This window comes from Gorilla gorilla, chromosome 1, assembly GCF_029281585.2.
Source record: "Gorilla gorilla gorilla isolate KB3781 chromosome 1, NHGRI_mGorGor1-v2.1_pri, whole genome shotgun sequence".
Lineage (NCBI taxonomy): Eukaryota > Metazoa > Chordata > Mammalia > Primates > Hominidae > Gorilla > Gorilla gorilla.
The window spans coordinates 69,796,039-69,820,053 of NC_073224.2; the positions used below are offsets into that span (position 1 = coordinate 69,796,039).

General features: G+C 35.4%; 1 protein-coding gene across 3 annotated transcripts in view; it reads right to left on the reverse strand.

Annotated features, from left to right (window-relative positions):
- PLA2G4A (phospholipase A2 group IVA) overlaps positions 1 to 24,015 on the reverse strand; it is a 159,854-nt gene that overhangs the window by 21,631 nt on the left and 114,208 nt on the right. For all 3 annotated transcript variants that reach the window (XM_004028065.3, XM_055378071.2, XM_055378078.2), the window contains 5 exons: positions 20,440 to 20,577; positions 20,253 to 20,345; positions 16,499 to 16,570; positions 10,889 to 11,131; positions 1,691 to 1,875 (listed from right to left, as the gene is read on the reverse strand). In XM_004028065.3, the coding sequence (XP_004028114.1) occupies positions 1,691 to 1,875; positions 10,889 to 11,131; positions 16,499 to 16,570; positions 20,253 to 20,345; positions 20,440 to 20,577 (731 nt within the window). The remainder of the gene's footprint in view (positions 1 to 1,690; positions 1,876 to 10,888; positions 11,132 to 16,498; positions 16,571 to 20,252; positions 20,346 to 20,439; positions 20,578 to 24,015) is intronic.

The window sequence follows — 24,015 nt, forward strand, 5'->3', positions numbered from 1 at the left end:
GATACTTGTTTCTTTGTCTGAATACCTTTACTACCCCAAAAATAGATAAAGTATGAAAGCACTTTGAACATGTAAGGTTTTCTATATATTTAAGAGTTATTATAACAACCATTATTGGTCTTGAGAGCAGTTTAATCATCATATGATAGAGAAAAAAACAGATATGCTGTCAGAGGACCTGGGCTATCACTGATTCCACCTGGTTAGGAGATCATGAACTGTTCCATTTAATCATTATGAATTGCCACTTCTTAATCTATAAAATCAAAATAATAACTCCATCTCTCTCATAGCATTTCATTTATTCACCTACAAAAAAATCCTACATACTCATATTTTGGCCAGCACCTAAATGACAATTAGGACCAAATGATTAAAACAAAATAAACACAGACAGAGAACAGAGTTCTAGTCACAAGGAGCTCACAGACAGTGAAAGCAATATATATGTAAGCAAAAACATACAATGTACTATGATAATTGCTGTATTAGATGAATTGACTGAGTCCTATGCACTTTAACCATATATGTGGAAGTCAAGAAAGATAACACTTGAGCTGTGTCTAAAGAATGTTTTGAGTATTCCAGGCAGAGGGAACAAAGCATGTTTATTTGAGGGTGAGGCCAAAGTGCAGCCCAGCAATCTTTCCATATTGCCACATTCAGAAGCTTTTCTTTTCTTCACAGAGGCGGACTTTTATTCACCCCACATGCCTGACTCCACTACCTCCATATTTTTATCCTCACAAGTTAACCTTGACTCCTAATTCCTATAAAACTTCGAAGTCATCACATGAATACTTCCTTAACTTCCTTTTTCCATACCTAATGATAAATCTTCATCTGCTGCCATTTTCCCCCAGCGTGGACATTTCAATACTGTTCCCCACTTGTGTCCTTGATTCCTTTCCCACTTCCCATCCCTACATCCTTCCCAGAGATGTGACTTCATCCTATATCTCATCTCTCCTCTCTTCAGTAATACCTTCTTCATTAACGACTCCTAGCCATCAGTGCGTAAACATGCTTGTCTCTTCTATTAACAACCCACCCCCAACCACCCACACACACAGTTTTCCTCTTCCCCACATCCTCTTACAGATACAGTCCATCTCCTTCCCTGAACCATCTACATAAATGATGTCTTTTTTTTTTTTTTTTTTTTTAACTTCCACTCATCCCTCAAACCACTCTGGTCTGATTTCTGCCCTCACAGCCCTATACAAACTGGCCTTGTCCAGTTCACCAAAAAACCCCCTTGTTACATATCTTCAGTTTTCATAATACTACACACTTCCTTTGTTCTCCTCCTTTCCCCTTGATAGCATTCTTGAAAGTACTATTTATGTCCACTTCTCTTCTCAGGGTGTACCCTCTCCATTCATGGTTTTAACGATCATTTACTTGCTAACTCCCAAATCTCAGCCTCATTTCCTTTCTAAACTTCAGACCCACTGTATTATTCTTGTCCTGCTCAGGGCTCTGACCTTTATTGAGCTCATTAGAACTATTTAAAAGTTTCTTTAAGCAGGAGACTGATTGAATCATGTTTGCGTTTTAGAACTATTACTCATAAATATGTAGAAAATACATTAAAGGAATAAGAAACTGGAGTCAAAGGGACTAAGAGATCTATAAGGCAAGCAAGAGAATGTGGTAGAGAATGGAATGCTGTATTATGTATCCTTACCTTGAACGGAGGACTAGAGTCACTTGGCCTTGCAGAAAAGTCAAAGGAGATTATGAGATCAACCCCTCTCTGAGGTCTCAGTATCAAGGGATACGGCAGGTTAAATGTGAGCCCACTGTCCACTACATGAATCTTTTTACTTTTGACATCCAGAGGCTCATATATTCGCTCAAATTCATCAGGATCTTAAAAACATAAAAGAAAAACAAGAATGAATTAAATGATCATTCATCAGTGTTTATCATCTAAAAATGTTGGTTTCAAATTTGAAAGAATTTCATATGATGAGGCCCTCAGGCTTTGGAGACAAATAGAGCTGGGCATGAAACCAACTTTAGCAATTGTAATTATTACCTTTAAGTCTTAGTTTCTTCATCTGCAACATCAGGATAAAAGTAATTATCAAATAAGGTTGCTGTGAGGATTTATAGGGACAAGGCATGGAAAGCACTTAGCTCAGGTCCTGGTATTAACTCTAAGCTATGATCACTTTAATAGTATTATCTTACATTACGTAGGTCTTTACAGGTTTCTAAACATTTCCTCATGCATAATCTTGTTTAACTCTTATAACAGACAGGTGAGGCAAAGGACATCTGTAAATGGAGGGTGAAGCCAATGAAGAGTCATCTCGAAGGTGGCACAACTGGGAGGTGGCAGACTCTGTATGGTTCCCAGGCTGCCTCTCTTGAGGGTGAGTGTGCATTCCAACACAAGGTGGGAGTTCAAGGAAATCATCCAGCCAACACACCCAGCAAATATATGTTGGCTACTACCATTCAGATATGATTCCAGATGCTGAACAAGATAGATACATGCTCTGCTCTGATAGAGCTCATATTGCGAGTACACCGCCAATAAGTAAATAAATGTATTAAGAGGGCACTTCATAACGTGATAAATGCAATGAAGAAAATGATCAAGGACACTGTAATAAGGAGTAAGTAACTTCAGGTGGATGGTCAGGGGAGATGCCTCTGAGAAGAAAACCTTACACTGAAATAAGAATAATGATACGGAACAGGCCACCTAAAGATTGGGAGGGTGGGATCCAGAAGTTACCAGGGAGAGGGAGGAGCTAGAGCAAGGGTCCCAAGGCAGAATCAGGCTGGGTGTGTTTGAGGACAGCAAGGAGCCTGCAGTCTGAGGACAGTATGGGAGGAGAACAGATGAGATGGCAAGGGGTCTGAAGACAAAGAGGACCTAGAGATCATCAATTTTATGAAAAAATAATACTGATAACACATTACTCTTCACATTTATGTGTGGTGCTCCTAATTCACTTGCCAGGAAAATAAAACATGACCAGAATTGAACTGGTTTGAATTGAACTGGATAAAATGCCATACAGCTGTTGTGCTCTGTTCCCTTGTCCACACTCTCGTTTCCTCCTGCTGTTAGAAGAAGGCTGGCAAAGCCCCAGAGGGAGGCCTATGATAGTAGAATAAAGTGAAGATGGTCACACCAGATATGAATAAGGATCTCTGACTTAATACCTATGTACATACATACATGCTCAGCACACAGTAGGAACCTAGTGTATGTTAGTTTCCCTTCATATATTTCTAAGTAAGAATAATACTATAATTCTCCTATAGTCAGTTTTACTTATTAGATTTTAAGAGCATGAAATCAAAAAGGAAAGAAAATCTTTAAATTCTTCTTGTCCAATTAAATCCATAATCCTCATTATAAATAAAGGTTGAAGTAAAAACACCAATGAGACAGTCATAATATTTTATTCAGTGTAAAGTGAAAGAATAAGACTTTGGCATAGTTATTAATACTTTAAAGAAACATTAATATCCAACGTTCTACAGTTAACAAAGTCATCCGTTTCCTTACATCTATTAAAAATTCCCATTTCTAAAATACTGAATAACAAATAAATGTTACAAACGCTTACTAGTGATGCTTATAAATAAAGAAGAATAAATTTTATGGCTGAGGCAATTCATACGGCCCAGAACAGGTGAAGCAAAGAGGAAATTTGTGAATAACGGTCTTGAATAAAACCAAATGTGCTAAAAATAAAGCTATTTTTAAAGACAACGATAAGGTAATATGGCTAAATAATAAAGGCTGGCTGTGTCCAAGGCTAACTTATAGGGCAATAAGGAGAGAGACGAGAAATAGTTCTTTAAATAATTATCTGTAGCTCAATTCTGTTTTCTTAATAAGTATTTACAAACAGTAGTGAGAATGCACTTTGTCATCAGCCAAAATACTAGACTATCTATCACAGAACCTGGAATGTAAAGATGTAAGACTGAGCTATATAAACTGTCGAGCCCAATTTTAATATTTATTCTTCTGAAATTTTTAGTTTAACAATTACATATGTGAACATCTTACAGGTAAAAATATTCTTTGGCTTAAATTTATTTTTAAATATTTCACTAAAAAGTTATAATTCATTAGTTGGTTACTCATATTTATCCTAATGATGACTTCATTTATACTGAGTCTATTATGTATCAGAAATTTCATATATAAGATTTATTATTCTTATACGACTCTTACAAAGGAGACAGCCATTTTAAAGACAAGGAAACAATCTTACAAAGGAGGTAGCCATTTTAAAGATAAGGAAACTGAGGCTCACAGAGGTAAAATAAATTGTCTATTTTCAAACAGATAGTGAGAGTCAAGATTCCAAGCCAGGTTCACAAGGTCTAAGCCCTAAGCACGGTGTGACACTATTACTTTAGAAAGTAGCATGACTAACTAAGAGGGCTTGAAATGAATAGTATAAAAAATAATAACTACAAAGTGACCAGGCGCAGTGGCTCACGCCTGTTAATCCCAGCACTTTGGGAGGCCGAGGCGGGTGGATCACGAGGTGAGGAGATCGAGACCATCCTGACTAACACGGTGAAACCCGTCTCTACTAAAAATACAAAAATTTAGCCAGGCGCGGTGGCGGGCGCCTGTAGTCCCAGCTACTCTGAGGCTGAGGCAGGAGAATGGCATGAACTCGGGAGACGGAGCTTGCAGAGAGCCGGGATCACGCCGCTGCACTGCAGCCTGGGCAACAGAGCAAGACTCCATCTCAAAAATAAATAAATAAATAAATAAATAAATAAATATAAAATAACTACAAAGTATAGAGTTTATCAGCACATAATCCTATCAATTATTAAAACCACATTAATATGTGTATTTAATCGCAATTGAACCTAACATTTAAAAACACAATAATGGGAGTATGGTAGTCCCTACTTACTTGGTGGGATATGCCACAAGACCCCCCAGTGGATGTGTGAAACTGTGCATAGTACAAATCTCTACATATACTATGTTTTTTCTTACACACACATACCCATGATAAAGGTTAATCTATAAATTAGGCACAGTAAGAGATTAACAACAGTAAAAATAAAAGAGAACAATTATAACACTATGTCAGCATCACTACTCTTACACTTTGGGGCCATTATTAAGTAGGAAAAAAAAAGGTTACTTGAATACAGACATTGTGATACTGTGACAGTCAATCTGGTTAACTGAGATGGCCACTGAGTCACTAATGGGCAGGTAGCATATGCAGCCTGGACAGAGAGATGATTTGCATCTCAGGAGGAAAGGCATGAGAGTTCATCATGCTACTCAGAATGGCATGCAATTTAAAACTCTGAATTATTTATTTCTGGAATTTTTATTTTTTTCAAACTGTGGTTGACAGCAGGTGACTGTGGGTAACTAAAACTGAGGAAACTGAAACCTTGAATAAGGGAGGAAGATTACTCTAATTTTACATGCAGTGATTTTCCCTAATCTAATGAAAGTATAATTATAATTCATAAAATTTTTTTGGCTTCATAAACTCAGTTTTTTAAAAAAAATTTAGCTCAAAGTGTAACCAAAAACAGATGATTTCTCTCATATTCTGTTTGGTTTGCCCTTTATCATCAGTAAACTGGTAGTATCCTTTTATCCTTTCTTAAATCCAAGAGTGAGAGCATTTGAGGGGAAAATCATGTGGACCAATTCCCAGCTTTAGTCTGTAGCTAAACACCATTGTTTCCATCTTCAAGATAAATCGATGGTAAGTAGTGTTCCTTTTATTGTTTTATTTTATTTTTAAAACAATTTTTATTTTGTAGACAAATAATAATTGTGTATATTTATGGCGTAAAATGTGATGTTTCATTACATGCATAAATTGTGGAACAATCAAATCAAGCTAATTAACATATTCATAACATCAAATATTTATCACTTCTTTGTGGTAAGAACATCTAAATCCTCTCTTTTAGCTATTTTGAAATGTACATTATTATTAACTGCAGGCACCATGCTGTGCAATAGATACCCAGCACTTATTCCTCCTCTCTCACTGAAACTTTCTACCCTTTGAGCAAGGTCGCCTCTTTCTCCATCTACTGCCTCCTCCCCGAATCCCCCCCAGCTTCTGGTAATCCTCATCCTATTTTCTACTTCTGAGTTCAACTTTTTTAGATTGCACATAACAGTGAGATCATGTAGTGTCTGTCTCATTTCACTTAGTATAATATCCACTAAGTTCACCCATGTTGCAAAAAACAAAAAAACCAAGCCAAACCAGTAAGTAGTGTTTCCTAACTGTGTTGCAAAAAGCATAGTTGTGCAAGATATAAACTGATGTCTCATATACAAAATAAGAGTGCCATGATTAAATAAGGTCATGTCTTGAGAAAGACAAAATTCAACAGCTTAAAGTACTAGCCAATTATATTGCGCATTCCCTATTCTCCTTCCTATGGCTTCCACTAACAGCACTTTATATGAAAATGCTAACCAATCCTCCAAATAACTCTATAACATGGGTACCATTGTTATTTTTATTTTATAAGTAAATTGAGGCTTATGCGATCTGACTGCCTAAGATTGCCTGCTAGTAAAGGGTCCAACTGAGATTCAAATATAAGCTAGTCTCCTTTTAAAGTACTATCCTCAAGCAGCTTTAAGTAGGACTTAAACTCAGTAGGGTATCTCATTGTATTTGAAGAAGGAGATCGAGTTGTAAATGTTCCCAAATTTATTTGAACTTAAACCCAATTTACTGTATAACATCTATTAAAATGTCATAGAGTATTGGATAAATGCCGCTATGGAAGAATATCCTCCTATAATTTAAAACATACAAGGTTTCTAAACTTGTGAATGAATTAATGCGGTTGTGGAAACATAACTCTGTTTTAGAATTATGTAACATTTCCTTAAAGCAGGTCAGCTTTGGATATTTGTAATGACCATTTTATAAATACATCACACAGATTCAATGTACAAATATTTGGATGTCTGTGTTTTGAACTCTAGCCTAAATTAACTCATGTCTTTATTTCTTATTTCCAGATGGTGTGTCACAGTAAGTAGGATAAACACAAAAGTAAACAGGAAAGAAGTCATATGACTAATAAAAAGCTCTCCAAAATTTGTTTCTACAGGTACACAACTATTTTGCAGTAAACACATGAGTGGAATTTTATCCTATTATAATTTCTTCTGTTTACAAAATACAGTCTACAAGATTAAGTAGTAGGCACAAAAATAGCGCACTTTTACTGATTTTAGGTTGAGAGATTGCTGTAATTCTAAAACACCCACATCTTAATTTATATAAACAAAATCATCGTAGGTTAAACAAATGTAACATTTTTCCAACCTAATATCTAGATTAGATAAAAATCTTTTTTTTGGCATGGGGGTTGCAAAATTTAAAAAGAAATGTGCTTAATTAATGTTTTAAATAAGTTGTGGCTGAAAGTTTTAGTTGGCATTCTTTAAAATAGGAATTTTAAGGAGGACCTTATGAACCAAAACGATCACAATTTGTGATAAATGTTTTAACTTTTCATTCCAAACATATGATTATTCTAAAAATTGGAAACAACCAGAGGGAAGTAAATCAGATCTATCTTTGTAAGGACTCTTTCTGAAAAAGCACTAGTTCATTCAGTAAATTCAGTCTAAAATGAAATTATTTTTAGCAATGTTGGCCTGTAAAGCATAAAGTTGAATGAATCTGTGAACTGACTGAAATAAATTTTTTAATGAAATCAATACCCCATATATATTTTTCAACTGAATACGTAAAAATGAATAAAATATAATTTAAATGAAATACACACAATGAAATAAAATGTAAAGTTCTTTCCAAACGTCATTAATTTAAAATAATTTTAGCTTAGAACATTTTCAGGTATCTCAAAAAAATTGGTCTATATAATGCCATATTTGGGGATGATTGATAGTTTATATTTCCTTATGTTATTTTATGAAAACTGTCTATAACCCTTCTTTCAAACGGTACTAAATGAAGAAAGGAGTCGACAAGGTGGTGTACAACTATTATTCTCCAAATGCGAACACCCGCAATCAACTCATATTCTTTTATTTTTTTTTTTGAGATGGAGTCTGGCTCTGTTGCCCAGGCTGGAGTGCAGAACCAAGCACATTATAAGTACTCAGTAAACCTAAGTGAATGAAAGAATGAACAAAACACAGAAGGAAGATGAAAATTCCTCCTCTCTCACTGAAACTTTCTAAAATAGTTTAAAAGGAAGAGGCATACATCCTAAAGTTGCCAAATTTAGCTAAAAAAATACAGGATGCCCGGTTTAATTTGAATTTCAGATAATCAACAAATAATTATTTAGTGTACGTCCTAAATGCTGCAAAAATTATATATAAATTATTCATATACATATTTAAAATTCAAATCTAACTGGGTATTCTGTATTTTATCTGGTAACCCCACACCACCAAATCTACATAAAATATTGCAAAACTTCCAGGAAGTTGTTAAAATGTGGAGTGTAGACCTCATGCTGTGAAAACTATATAAGGAGCTGGTGCAATCCAAGTAATAATGTAAAACAAATAGAATAAAGTATACACAAAGAAAACTTCCATTTTTACATAAGCAAGTGGATGACTAAGAAAACCAAGGGCTAAGGGGAATGGTATGTGGCCAAGGGAAAAGCTTGGAAGCAATGTCAAGAAACCTGTGTCCCAATCTCAGCTCTGTTGAGAAATTTTAGGCAAAGATGACAGAATTATCTTCTTTGATCTTCGCTTTCTATAGAGTAAAATAACTGAAGATTCTCTATATATCGACATGCTCTATGAATTTGTAGTTTTTTTAAGCTCATCATCATTAATCTATAAAGCATACGTTTCTAGAAGAGACATATTTAATTGGTATTGCAATGGCAATAAGCATAGTTATGTGACTAAACAAGAAAAATAATGTCACTGAATGTATGGTTAAGTGTATTTTTATTTTGGATGAATTTAAAAAGAGATATTGACTTTATAACAATTAGAATTTCATTATAGTTAATATAATAGTTAATATGCTATATAACATAGTGAATCCTGTTGGGATTACCGGTATATAATCAGACATACCTCATATCCTAGAGTTTGATGCCATAAACATAACACAAAATATAATGAGTTTGCACTAATCTTGTTTAAACAACAGGGGTCATTTTTGCCTCTGCAATACCTTTTAAGGGGTCAAGCAACACATAGAAACAACAATACCAAAACAACAACAAAATCCAAAGCTATATCCTAAATTTCACAAGTATGTTCTAGGTATGATGCTTAAACAAAAGGCAGTAGAAAAATTTTTTGGAAATATCCCATTTAAGTTTTTACTGCATCTAATCAAAATGTCCTTAGACATAAATGATTGAGGAATGACATTTGGACATTAAGGAAAAGATGATGGTGTGATGAAATATAAAAATTTAAGATGACAGAATTATCACCAAAAAATTATTGTGTATTGATTGGTCACCAAAGCAAATTTAACTTTATAACAGGCATGGAACTGAAAACCAAAGGGAATTATTCTTGAGGATCTGGCTAAGTGACAAACCTGAAAGTGACAAGGTTCTTGCTGGGCAGTTTTAAGAAAGTTACCTAACCTTTCTGAGAACTGGAGAGATAGTTCCGATAGCCTAGTGAACACTACAGGCTGGCTTACTCAAGCCCTATGTTGCACTAGGGAGTCAGGCTAAGAATGTGTTTGCCAGATTCCCTTGCAGTTCCAGTTCTCCTGAGACCTGGCCTCTGCCAAAGAGAAACAGTCACATAAAATCTGAAAAAGAAAATGAGACAGAAGCTACATTTCCACTATTTCTGCTGCCAAGCACAGTTGCCAACACATTTGTGGGGATGATTCTGAAGTGGTTTTTGAACCATTCCTGAAAGCTCAGCCTAAAGCTTGCTCCCTGAAGGTTTGGAACGATTTTATAAGCACCTAATTCCCTTCTTTAAATCCCTTTCAGAAAATAGGAAATAGTTTCCAAATTTCTGCAACTGAACTGTGACCAGTACAGAGAAGATCTAACATCTCCCTCAATATTTTTTTTTATTTTTTATTTTTTTGAGACAGAGCTTCACTTTGTTGCCCAGGCTGGAGTGCAGTGGCGCAATATTGGCTCACTGCAATGTCTGCCTCCCAGGTTCAAGCAATTTTTGTGCTTCAGCCTCCTGAGTAGCTGGGATTACTTAGTAGAGACGGGGTTTCACCATGTTGTCCAGGCTGGTCTCGAACTCCTGAGCTTGGGTAATCCACCAGTCTCGGCCTCCCAAAGTGCTAGGATTACAGGAGTGAGCCACTGCTCCCCGGCCGTCCTCCTCAATATTATTAATGAAAATTTTCTATACTGACATGTCTAGGCCATTTCCTATCCAATGTAAATTTTTCTTTAAAAAAAAAATTCCAGGCCAGGTACGGTGACTCACACCGTCCCAGCAGTCCCAGCACTTTGGGAGGCTAAGGTAGGAGGATCACTTGAGCCCAGGAGTCTGAGACCAGCTTGGGCAACACGGCAAAAACCTGTCTCTACAAAAACTACAAAAATTAGCTGGGTATGGTGGTGTGCACCTGTAGTCCCAGCTACTCAGGAAGCTGAGGAAGGAGGATTGCTGCAGCCCAGGAATTAAGGATGCGGTGAGCCATGATTGTGCCATTGCACTGCAGCCTGGGTGACTGGGTGAGACCCTGTCTCAAAAATACAAACAAACAAACAACAACAAAAAAAACCCTAGTCATTTGAAGCCCTTCACACATTAAATGCAGGTTGTAATAACTGATAATAAATGAGTAAGTGTTAATAATAATTAAAATGCTTCTCTCCAGAGAAGGAATAAAGATCTCCTGCATTAGCTCCCACTGATTATATTTTGTACACTTACCTGCTACAGCTGCATCCAGTTCATCATCATCAAAGGAGTCCTGTGTGGCAAAGTCACTCAAAGGAGACAGTGGATAAGATGTATTGAGATTCAAGCCCAGCATGAAGTTGTGTACCTTCCCAGCACGTCCTTCTCTGGTATTGAATAAAGCTGAATCACTCACCAAGGCCATTATCATACGATGAATCCAACTTGCTTGATTATCACTTTGATAGTCACTTCCAGCATCTTCATTTTCAGTGCCTAGGGACAAATAAAAGGTCACCATACAGACTCCACAATGCATGTTTAAAAAGGGATCTTTGGGCCGGGCACGGTGGCTCATGCCTGTAATCCTAGCATTTTGGGAGGCCGAGGCGGGCGGATCATGAGATCAAGAGATCGAGACCATCCTGGCCAAAAAGGTGAAACCCCGTCTCTACTAAAAATACAAAAAAAAAAATTAGCTGGACATGGTGGCGTGCACCTGTAGTCCCAGCTACTCGGGAGGCTGAGGCAGGAGAATCGCTTGAACCCGGGAGGCGGAGGTTGCAGTGAGCCGATATTGCATCACTGCACTCCAGCCTGACGGCAGAGCAAGACTCTGTCTTAAAAAAAAAAAAAAAAAAAAAAGGGATCTTCTTTGGATAATTGAATGTTAAAATTAACAATGAAGCTCTATATTTGGTTTAACATGTTTATTTGCCTAAATTAATATTGCAGTTAATCATTTTTGTTCTTAAGTTCTTAGTTCTCCTTTTACCTATAGTGCGTGTAAGGGGTATATTCTTGACAGTGCCACTTGGTCTATGCTCAGATTTCCAGGTAAATTTCTTTCATTTTCCCCCCTTCCTTCTTTCTTGAATTGCTTTCTTCTTTTTCTCTGGCTTCAAGTGCACGCACTTGCATGCACACATATAACTTACACACAGAAAATCCAGTGGTTAATTCTATCCTCTACATTTCTTAAGTTACCTTAAGAAATCTTACCCTGTTTAACAAACATTCAGGATTTCTGCAAAATGAAGAGAGAGAGCTAAAGGATTCAACATATATTTGCTACTAAATAAACACCCTTATGACCTATTGATCTTATGACCTGTCATTTCATCCTTGTTTATAAAGTTTGGGGATTTAAAAGCCTTTAATTTAAACAAATGCCTAAACATTTTAAAATTCAGCAATCACCCCAAAGAAGCAGTTTTAAATGACTTTTTCCTTACCACCTATGCATACACCGTTACTCCTGGGAAACTATATTGAATGGTCATTTATAGCACTGGCTCCAGAGTCAGAATCCTTGGGTGTCAACCCTCTCTCCACTATTTTCTAGTTACTTTCTCCTTCTCTTCCTCCATTTCCTCACTGATAAACCTCCTAAAGTTGTGAGAATTAACTGTGTTTGTGCATCTATGTAATGTTCTTAGAAAAATGCCTGGCTCATATTAAATTCTTAATAAACACTAGCTAGCAGCAGAAACAGTTGTAGCAGCAGCAGCAGAAGCATCATAATCATCTATCTTATTTATTCATAATCAAAATCAAAGAATAATTTATGGTAGTGTATAACTTCACCTGCCTAAACCCCGTTTTTTTCTGATTTCTAGAAACCCTGATATAAATATTCACGCATTTATAAAACTGTGTGTGTATGTGTGTGTGATTGTGTGTGTGTGTGTGTTGAAATAAAGAGAAAAAAAGAGATTCTATAGTCAGCTTCATAATTTCCAATAAATGTAAACTAAACATACATAAAACCATAATAAATATATATTTTTATTATACTTTAAATTATAGGGCACATGTGCACAATGTGCAGGTTTGATACATAGGTATACATGTGTCATGTTGGTTTGCTGCACCCATCAACTCATCATTTATATTAGGTATTTCTCCTCATGCTATCCCTCCCCCAGCCCCCCACACCCTGACAGGCCCCAGTGTGTGATGTTCCCCACCCAGTGTCCAGGTGTTCTATTGTTTAATTCCCACCTATGAGTGAGAATATGTGGTGTTTGGTTTTCTGTCTTTGTGATAGTTTGCTGAGAATGATGGTTTCCAGCTTCATGCATGTTCCTGCAAAGGACATGAACTCATCCTTTTTTATGGCTATATAGTATTCCATGGTATATATTTGCCACATTTTCTTAATCCAGTCTATCATAACGGACATTTGGGTTGGTTCCAAGTCTTTGCTATTATGAATAGCGCCACCATAAACATACATGTGCATGTGTCTTTATAGTAGCATGATTTATAATCCTTATCTTCACAGGTATTTGTTTAACTGAGCTGAGTAAATGAAGAGATCTTCCATTCAGTAACCAGTCCAGATGACTATATAGTCACCAAAAACAAATACACTACTTTCTACTCTTACACTTTTCTAATGTCAAACAGGACAAAATATGTCTTTTACTAGAACAATTCAGGCTTTAAAGTGAACTATTTCTATCTCTAGTTACACAGCATATAAATAGGATACGCAATTATTTCCAAAGATTTTGGGGCTGTTGCTTCTTACTTTTCTTCTTATTATTCAATAAGCCCTCACTTCCATACCAGGATACCTTTGATAATGGCATCACTTGTGGGACAAACCCAACAGTCAACATATAAATGATACTTATTGCTTATTAATCGTAACAGTAATAGTACATTTCTATTTGCATTGCCCTTTACAACTTAGAGCCCTTTTGTATGCATTTGCTAATTTAATGATTGCAACAATTCTGTGAGAGAAGGTAAATGGTTCCAGGATAGGTTTGAAGAAACTAAAGCTGAAAATGCCTAAAACTTTGCTCAAAATCATATGACTAAACATGAAAGAGCTTCAAGAGAATAAAAGGATAACCCACAGATTGAAAGAAATTATTTGCAACAGACATATTTGATTTAAAACATGTAATATAAAACATACAAAGAACACTTTAAATTGAATAATAAGAAAATGACCCCAATCCAAAAATGGGCCAAAAGCCTGAACTGATACCTCATCAAAACGATATACAGATAGTAAATAAGCATATGAGAAGATGCTTCAAGTTAAATGTCGTTTGAGAAATGCAAATTAAAACAATAAAAAGATACTACTACATACCTATTAGAATGACCAATATCCAAAGCATAGGTAATACCAAATGTTTAAAAGATGTGGAGCAACAAGAACTCTCATTCATGGCTGGTAGTGGAATGCAAAATGGTACAGCCACTTTGGAAGACCATTTGGCAGTTTCTTACAAAACTAAATATACTCTTACCATATGATCCAGCAGTTGTGCTCCATGGTATTTACCCAAATAAATTGAAAAATCTGTGTCTACACCAAAACATGAACATAGATTTTTCTAGCAGTTTTATTCATAATGTCCAAAACTTGGAAGCAAACTTCAAGTTTTCCAAGTTCACCTTCTTCAGCAGGTGAATAATAACTAAACTGTGGCACAGCCAGACAATGGAATATTCAGTGCTAAAAAAATAAGCTATGAAGCCAGGAAAAAACATAGAGGAACTTTAAACGCACACTACTAAGTGAAAGATCTGAAAAGGCTACATTATTGTATGATTCTGACTATATGACATTCTGGAAAAGGCAAAACTATGGAAAGAGTAAAATGATTAGTGCTTGTTAGGGGTTGGGGGAGCAGGGGACGGGGCAGGAGACAGGATTTTTAGAGCAGTGAAACTAGTGTGTGTGACATGTATAATGGTGAATATATGTCATTACATATTTGTCAAAACCCACAGAATATACACCAACAGTGAGTCCTACTGTAAACTATGGACTTTGACTGATAATAATGTCAATTTAAGTTCATCAGTTGTAACAAATGTACCACTCTGGTGTGGAATGTTTATAGTGGGAGAGGCAGGGGTGGTGGAAGGTGGACAGGGGACATATGGGAACTCTGTACTTTGTGCTCAGTTTTGCTTTGAGCCTAAAATTGCTCTAAAAACTCTATGTAAAAGAGAAAAAATAAATACTAAGAGCCGAAAAGAAAACCTTAACCGCATACTAAATATCATGCTGTAAGCAAGGCTGATCCTAAAACCAAAGCAGCCATATTCAACAGTCCTTGAACTTCTCAGCCTTAAGACTCAGCTAGTACTGTAGGGGTTATCAAATGTGCTGACCATCTATAGAAATATTTAATAATGGAGAAACCATTATTCTGTCTCCTCGGTAGTCCCTAAATCAATACACAAATAATTCTAAAGATGCTAGGCATGTGATAGCTATCCCTTTACAATAGCTAGCTTCCTTCATTAAAAGGAAATTCAAAACAAAAAGGACTTAAACAACTAAAATATATATAAATTTTAAATTTTAAAAATGAAGGAGCCAGGATGAAGACTCGCTTGCTTCCAGGACAGGGTTCTTTTGGGGTTCCTGCATAATGATCAGGGCTGCTGGTCATTATTTGATTAGGCAGATCATGGGCTACATAACGCAGCAGGATAGGGGGGCAAATCAGGGCTGAACCCAACTTGCACTCATCTAGCCAAGCCTCGTGCCCAGATGAAAGCGTTGGCTGCCCAGGGAAGGAATCCTCTTTTTTAATGTTCGCAAGACAACATACACTAGCCAAGCCATGGCCCTGTGCAGCTACATTCTCCAGAGAAGGCAGCTTTTCTTTAATTTACACAAACACATCTTCTGAGGAAGTAATAGCCCAGCTATGAAAAAAGAATTTTAATTTTAGTAATAATTAAGCAAGGATAAAACAGGCTCTTCCATGCCTAGTGGAATTAATTAAGTTTTGGACCAGAAAGCATTTAATATCTTCTAAAATCTAGATGATCATATTCAAACTGTAATAGGACAGATATATCCAGTTCTTATAAAGCCTTCCCTTTGTTTTGTTTTTTGTTGTTGTTTTTGTTTTTGTTTGTTGGCTTTTTTTTTAACTATTGGGAACATTTTTATAAATGGCTGTCTCAAAACACTGTGTCAAAATAATCTATTTTACCACAAAACATTTACAACAAATATGACTTTCATATTTGTTACAAATCTGATCCTCACCTTATCTCTGCCCCAAGTCCATCACTGACTATCATAATCCACACCAAACTGAAAACTACCTTGTCAAAATGTAAAAGGGCTCATTTATACTATGAAATAATATACGTATCAAGTTCTTGATACTTTTACCCCGCTTCATCACTAATCCCTTCTCAAGAGGGAGGGTGTAGCCAGTGGGATAAGGGTCAGGAATGTAGGGAGAGTATAATTTTTCATGTTACTTAATAACAAAATTCTGAAAGACAAAATGTTAATTTTTAAAGTCATCTAAAAAGGTTCCCAAATCACAGTAACCATGCTGAGAAGCCTAGTGCTCTAATCAGACTTAAAATATAATTCAGCATTTCTACCATCTTGGATCTGTTCATTTGTTCAACTTATAGTATTATTGAGGTATTAAAACAAAATAAATTAGGGATTTATATGTGCTGCCTATTTTATTAGACATGCAACATGCAATCCTCTCTCTCAATAGAAAGCTACAATTTTATCACTCCCGTGTCTGAAGTGAAGATTACCATCAGCATCTTGAGTGAGAAAATCAGACAGAGTGTTCATATCCTTTCCTCATGGATCTGGGCCAGAAAAGTTTCCGGCTCACTCACCTTTGGGTTCGTGTGATTCATCATCACTGTCCGAGCTATCATTACTCACAATATGCTTTGTGGTAATGTTTTCTGTGAAAAGAAAACAAAAAAATTGAAGCATTTCAGGTGTCAAAATTAACAATTAAATTTATTATAAAAATGTAATCTAAGCAAAACCACAGAGTGAGATCTACTAGCTCTACTAGTATAAATTTAAATCCATTTAATAATTCTAGATTTATTAGATTTAATCATGTTCTCAGATTTCTCACAGGAAACAAAATTTCCTGGGACATGAAAAATTAGTTTATATTTATTAATTCATGACTTAAAGAGGATAATTTTATGTTTATCATAATTCTGACAAAAATAACAACTTGATTATAGGAAGCTCCTTGTTATACCAAAAAATATGCCTTTTTCTTTATTAGATATTTTTAAGTGGTGTTTATGAAGATAAAGGATAAAACCAAAATCTACAGGTGAGCTACCAAACAGTTTTCTTAAAATGAATGAAAGATACTAACATAAATTATCTTTTGACTTTCAATAATATTGAAAATTGTCAGTTGAAATTCACCTTTTGGTGTCAAGAATTAGTGCTTCCTGCAGAACATATTAAGAGAGCAGTTATAAAAACTAAAATAACAACCAGAAATCCTTAAAACAAAGACAGCAGTAAATTCTAGCATAATAACTAGTTATCTTTCTTCTTTATGTTTTTTAAATGGTTACCCAGGCTGGCCTGCAGTGGCATGATCTCTGCTCACTTCAACCTCTGCCTCTGGGCTCAAGCAACCGTTCCACCTTAGCCTCCTGAGTAGCTGGGATTATAGGCATGGACCATCATGCATGGCTAATTTTTTTAATTTTTTTTTTTTTTTTGGTAGAAATGAAGTCTAACTCTATTGCCTAGGCTGGTCTCAAACTCCTGGACTCAAGTGATCATCTTTCCTTGGCTTCCCAAAGAACTGGGATTACTGGTGTGAGCCACAGTGCCCAGACTAGTTGTCTTTTTTCAAGTAAAATGTGCGTGAATGAGCAAGAGTTAGTAATGGAAGGGTTAATAAATGCTTAAGGCAATGGATTGACATTTATTTTTTAAGTTTTTACTGGCATGATTATACATAAAAAATTTGATTAAATGTTCACAAGCTAATATTATTAGTTTCATTTCATGGCTATCATCAATAGTAATTTTGTTACACAGAGGTGTGGGAGATGTTAAGAAATGATCTATCCCAGGTGCCATATACATTAGGTGTGTTTCTAGTCCTACATTTATTTTCTTTTCCTTCCTTAAGTATTTTCTTTCTTTCTATTGCCTTTCTTTTTTTCTTTCTTTTTCTTTTCTTTCTTTCTTTTCTTTCTTTCTTTCTTTCTTTCTTTCTTTCTTTCTTTCTTTCTTTCTTTCTTTCTTTTCCTTCCTTCCTTCCTTCTTTCGTTCTCTTTCTTTCTGTTTCCTTCTTTTTCTTCTTTCTTTCTTCTTTCTTTCTGTCACATATGATAGTTTAAGAAAATAGTTCACCAAAATACTGTCTTATTTGTAAGGAAGACTTCATGATATGAATAGCTAACTATTCTGAATTTACATATTTTCCATCCTAGTATAATGTACAACTCCATCTCTCAAAAGTGTAAATTTTTCACATTCATTCAAAAATCCTTAGAGGGTAAGTAATTTCATTCAGAGTTACCTGATTGTAGCCCAATTTACCTTAAAGTCTTTCTTCAGAAGGAAGAAAACAAAAAAGTAAAAATCATCTCTGAACACTCCTTTAGGAGATAGACTTCAGTCAGCCAAAGGATAGGGTAGTCACCAGGAGTCCTCAGAGTCCTCTTGGTCACCTCTCTGGTTTCATTTCTGGAAATCCTTACTTAATCTGAGGTAACATGCTTCCTGCCGACTGGTGGATCACACATACACGATATTCCCCCTCAGTCTGACACACAGTCCGAGTCAATAAGCTGCCAGACTGCCGGCCTCTAAAGAAACTTCTCAACAAAGAACCTTCTCAAAACTACCTAGTATAAACCTCCTCCTTTTCCTTGGCTTTTAGCCACTGTCTCACCCACATTCAGATCTGTTATTTCAGTCCTATTCTCTTCCTGCCTTAAGAAGAAAAAACAACAAACCCTAGGTTATCTGGATTATTCAACAGAGGGGCACAGGAAGCAAGCCTCAATATGTGATCTTCTCTTTCTTCTTCTTTTTTTTTTTTCTAAAATCTTCACATAATTTAGAGAAAGGGTTTGTTATTTCCACAAAGAGTTGGGAACAGGACATTCATCTGGGATGTAATGTTCATTAAAAGAAATCAAGTAAGATCATTTTATCATTATACACATTGCCTTGCAGTTACTCTTAGGAGAATGTGCCCCGTGGTAAATGTCACAGCAGGCTCATGGGTGCCACCTACCTTGTTTGCTCATTAACTGGGTGATGATCAGAGGACAGAAAATAAACAAACACAAGGTGCCTTATTTGTGTGTTTGTTTTTATTTTTATTTTAAAATCTTTGGCTCCAATGAAATTATAAGATAACTTTTCCATTATTCATTAAGAACTAACAAAAATACAAATGACACTCTTGAAAATATTATGAACTACAGGAGTTTACCACACTAAATACAAATATTAAATAAATTATCAAATAACTAAAATCAATTGTAGGAGCAGTGGAAATACTGCTTATAAGCCAACTTAATGTTCTAATTAATGTTACAATTGTATTCTCTTTTGCATGTAAACTTAATTAAATCAACTGACATTGCCTGGGATAACCAAGGACAGCTTGTTTAAAATTCCTGCAGGAAGCTTTTTGCATGCAAGCATTCTTCAAATAAATTAATTATTTAAAAAGTCATCAATGTTATTCTGTCGACTTCTTTGTTCTCAGATAGATCTGTGCCACTTCCCAGATAGAGAAGAGATAGTAGGTAGTTGTGTTGATAGTCCATCAGGCACTTCTCCCAGGTCCCTGCTGTTATGGCTCCAAATTCAGATTTAGCATGCCACCATTTCTTTATGCTATCAGTCAAAACAGTCAACACAAAAATTAATGTTGATTAAAACACAGGTGGCAAGGCTTTTGGAAGAAACTGAATATAAATTTTTTGTTTGCTTTAAGTCAAATTTATTAATTTAAGAAAACATGTTTCTATGGTATTCCTATAATGAATGAAAACCACTGGTCCCCAATTGAGATTGTCTACTTTCTCAGGTTTTGTAAATATTCGTAATTTATTATAGGCCAATGGGTTAGATTTAATGAAAATCATTAAGTGTACTAGAGGTGATTAGATTTTTTTCCTTCTTCTGGGTATAGATTAATATAAGATGCTAACAGAATTCTGGTGAGTTAATATTTAAGGGTTAAATAAACTGTGACAAGCATAAGCTTCAGTATTACATTGTATTTAGCTGTTGGTGAATCTAATCTTTAAAAAGCTATTCTTATTTGATAAAAAGAGGACTTTCTAATAAAAATAGTATGTTTAGCAGTATAATGCGAAAAAGGAATAGAGATATGTTCTATTAAAAATTACTCTTAGGAATCAATGATTTTTATGAGTTTTATAACCTCAGTGTCAAAATAATACTTAAGAAGTAACATTATTTTTAGGAAATATTTAGATTGATTCAACCAAATTATTAATAAATTTAGAATAATTGAAATATTTACAAAGATTTAATGTTCTTTCTATATATGTCAATAAACTTTATCAATGTAGCAAGATTTGTATCAATGTAAGCATATCTTTAGGATACCTAATTCTTCCTCCATTGTGGAGCCTCTGCTTTGTGAACCAGAAACGCCCAAAACTCTGTTGAACAATATGGAAAAGGCACTGCCCCAGACACCTAAAATAAAACAGAAACAGAAAATAACTTAAAATATCCCAGGTTTCAAAATAGTCAAGCAAGTCAATGATATATTTTTATTTTGATCACTTACCCATTAAGAAATGCAAGGGGTTTTCTTCATACTTCTTAACGATTGTTCCCATAAAAAATTTGCTTCCAAATAAGTCAGGAGCCATAAAAGTACCATATTTAGCCATGCCAATTTCATATGGACTAAATTCAACCCAATCTGAAAGTATTTTAAAAACAAGGCAATCCATTAATAGGAAAATGCTATGGCATGGTGTGCACAATTAATGATCACTCTAATAATGTTATGCTTATTCTCATTCACTTATTTAAAATATCGAAATGAAAACATTAGCCAAATGCCCATTATGTATATGACATTGTGTAGAAGTTGGGGGAAAAACGCTTAGAGGTGAATAAGACAAGACGATACAAAAAATCCCTTCTAATTTGCAGAAATTAGATGCACTTTTCTATTTAAAAACTCAGATGTCTTTTTGAAGTCAGTTTTCATTCTATAGAATAGGAAACTGAAAACTGCTAACTAGATATAAATTTCATGGAGCATACAGAATAAATTAAACTCTTTTAAGCAATTCAAACAGTTTATTAAAATGAAATAAAATGTTTTCTAACATTTATCTTTTCTTCACCTTCATTTCAATTTTGCTCACTAACTGTCTATTCTAACTCCACAAGATTGCAATACAAAGTTTTTAGGTTGAATGCCTTAGAAAAACATGGTAATAGTGCCAGAGATGTATACTGTCTAAGAGCGGGGGCTCTGGAGCCAGACTGTCTGGGATCAAATCCTATTTTGTTGCTTATGAGCTGTGCTTACTGACTTGGGTATTATTCTCTCTGTCTTAGGTCCCTAATCTATAAAATGTGAATAAAATCATATATCACAAGTAGATAGTGTGTAGGATTGTTTTGAAGATCCACTGAGTTAAGAAATGTAAGGAGCTTAGAAGAGGACATAGCACATTTTAATTGCTCAATAAATAGTAGCCACTTTATGTTTCATGTATTCCCATGGCTACAACTATGTCTAATAATCATCTGCATCTTGATGTCTTCAGCAAGAACTCCTGGTTTCTGATTCCCATTTTCTACATTTGCAACTCCTTCATTCTTCTTCTTGTTGGTAAATGGTACTATTATTCATGCCACTACTCACTTTAGGATTACCCTTGACGGTTCTCTTTCCCTTATAGCTTACACAAGAAAAATCAAGTGCTGTAGGCTCTATCACGAGGTATGTTTAGAACCTGGTCACTTATCCATTTGTCCACTGTGATCATACTGATACAAATTGCTGTATTCTCTCTCCTGGACCTCCACAATAGCCTCCTAAAATGCTTCTACTCTGTTCACCTATTATCTTTTTGATATCCCATAGGCAGAATAAATCTTAAAAAATATAAATCACAGCACACCAGTGTCATCTGAAAGCTTCCCATTACACTGAAAATAAAAACAGGGCCGACAAGTTTCCGTCCTGGCCTAGATCCCACTCCCTGCGTGATGTGACCACATCCCTCCTAACAATGTTCTATCACATTTTGTCTTGCGTATCCCACTTCACTTCAGCCACACGTCACAGATCTTCTTGCTGTTCCTCAAAGAAGTCAAGTTCATTCCCACTTCAGCACCTTACACTTGCTATTCCCTTCTGCAGTTATAATGCTTGCTCCTACTTAATCTTTATTTTAGGGTCTTTGCTGATGGTCCATTTTAAAATCCCAACATCATCCACCCCTGCCCAACTCATAATTCTCTATCCCACTTCATTTTTTTTCTAGCTTTTCTCTTTCTGAAATTATAATATGTCTGTAACATCTTATCCAACAATACAAAATCCAAACAATTCAAAAATTCATAAGCTTCTTTGTTACTCATTTGTTTGTAAAATCTAATCTGAACTCATTTAGTGAGAAATCAGGCTTGAATGTTAGTGGGGGCTCTTATAATTCATTTATCCCACGCAATGTGGCTATTTATATATCCTATTGGAGAAATATCACTGATTATAAGAACCCACTGGGGTATTAGGTGATACACAATGTGAGTATCTTTATATCTCTAAAATCCAAACATTTTGAATTCTAAAACACATGTCACCAAAGGTTTGGAAAAGGAATTGTGGATCTATATTTATTGTTTGTTCAATGGTAGGTCACAACACCTTCCTTTCATGAAGGAAGTGATGAAATCACAATTTTGATAACATTGTAATTCATTATATGTCAAAGCCAAATGGTACATATATTCTTCATCAGAAAGTGGTGTGATTTACAACGATTTACATGGAATTTGTGAGACATAACTAGCAATGAATCAGAGGCTGTTAGGAAAATTCCTGTATTCATACAAGTAATTTCTTATCTCTCAATTTCACAACCCTATCATGGGAACTGAGGCATAACAACTTCCTGGTTCCTGCCTTTCTAGCGATCTCTTCTTGATTAGCGCCGTGGCCTGGGCACACAGTAACTATAGGCATTCTCAAAACCTAAAATGAGCTCTGCACCCCTCACTGAAGAACTCACGGTGTTAGTTTTCAACTAATTCTCTCCTGCTGGTGACTCTACCTTTTGACTCCAACCTCTCTCCTGCACCTCCATGTACTTTCAACTTCCTTTGGGGCCCTTACACTCAGATATTCTGTCATCTCCTCCCACTATACTTACCTAGATAAGAACTCATCACCCTTCTTCCCGGGCCAGCTTACCTATTTCAGTAAACCATGCTATCACTCTATCAAATCCATCATTGCATCACACCGATAACTTTTAGGCCTCTCATATCCATCTATTCTTTTCTTATCAGTATGTCCCTAGTTCCAGGGCCTTATCACAAAAGCACAGTGATATCTCTGCTTCCAGTTTCATTCCTTTCCATTCTGTTTTTATTGGTCACCAAAGTGCCTTTTTCAAAAACACTACATGAATAATTTTATTGCCCTGCACAAAAGCATTAACTATTTCCATTATCATCAAAATCAAATAAAAATATTTCTGTCTGGAATTAAAATCATTCCATAACTTGGGACTAATGGTGCCTCCAAATACAACACCTTTTCTTCACCAATGTGTGCATAAGTCCTAGACTAGTTGCTTTTTTTTTTATAGTGATGCCCAAAACATAACTCTGGCTTCCCTTCTGAGCATTTTCTCATATTGTTTCCACACAAAGGTGTATCTTTTTACCTGTACTTGATAGATCCTTCTACATTCGACTTAAATCCAAGTTTCATCACCCTTTCTTACGACTATACTAAATCTCTATGATATCTCACCCTTATGTCAGGTCTACACACTTATGTCAGGTCTAGGTATATTATAGGAATTTTTCCATGCTTTATTTTTGTCTCTTTCAATAGGATTATAACTTTCTTGAGGAAAAGTACTATATTTGTACTTCTAAAGTGTCTGTCAAAAAATTTAGCATGATGCTAAGTTCATAACCATAAGTTGTAATCCATAAATGCAGTTTATTCACCAGTGGAAATTTTTAAATGAATGTTTTAAGTCCTTTCAGCAATGTGATGTAGTGGAGGAGTCAGGAATTTCTAACAGTTTAAACACCAATGTTTATTTGTTGAAAATTTCCAAGAAGTTTCTAAATGAAAGGTGTGTTTAAAATTATTCCAAGA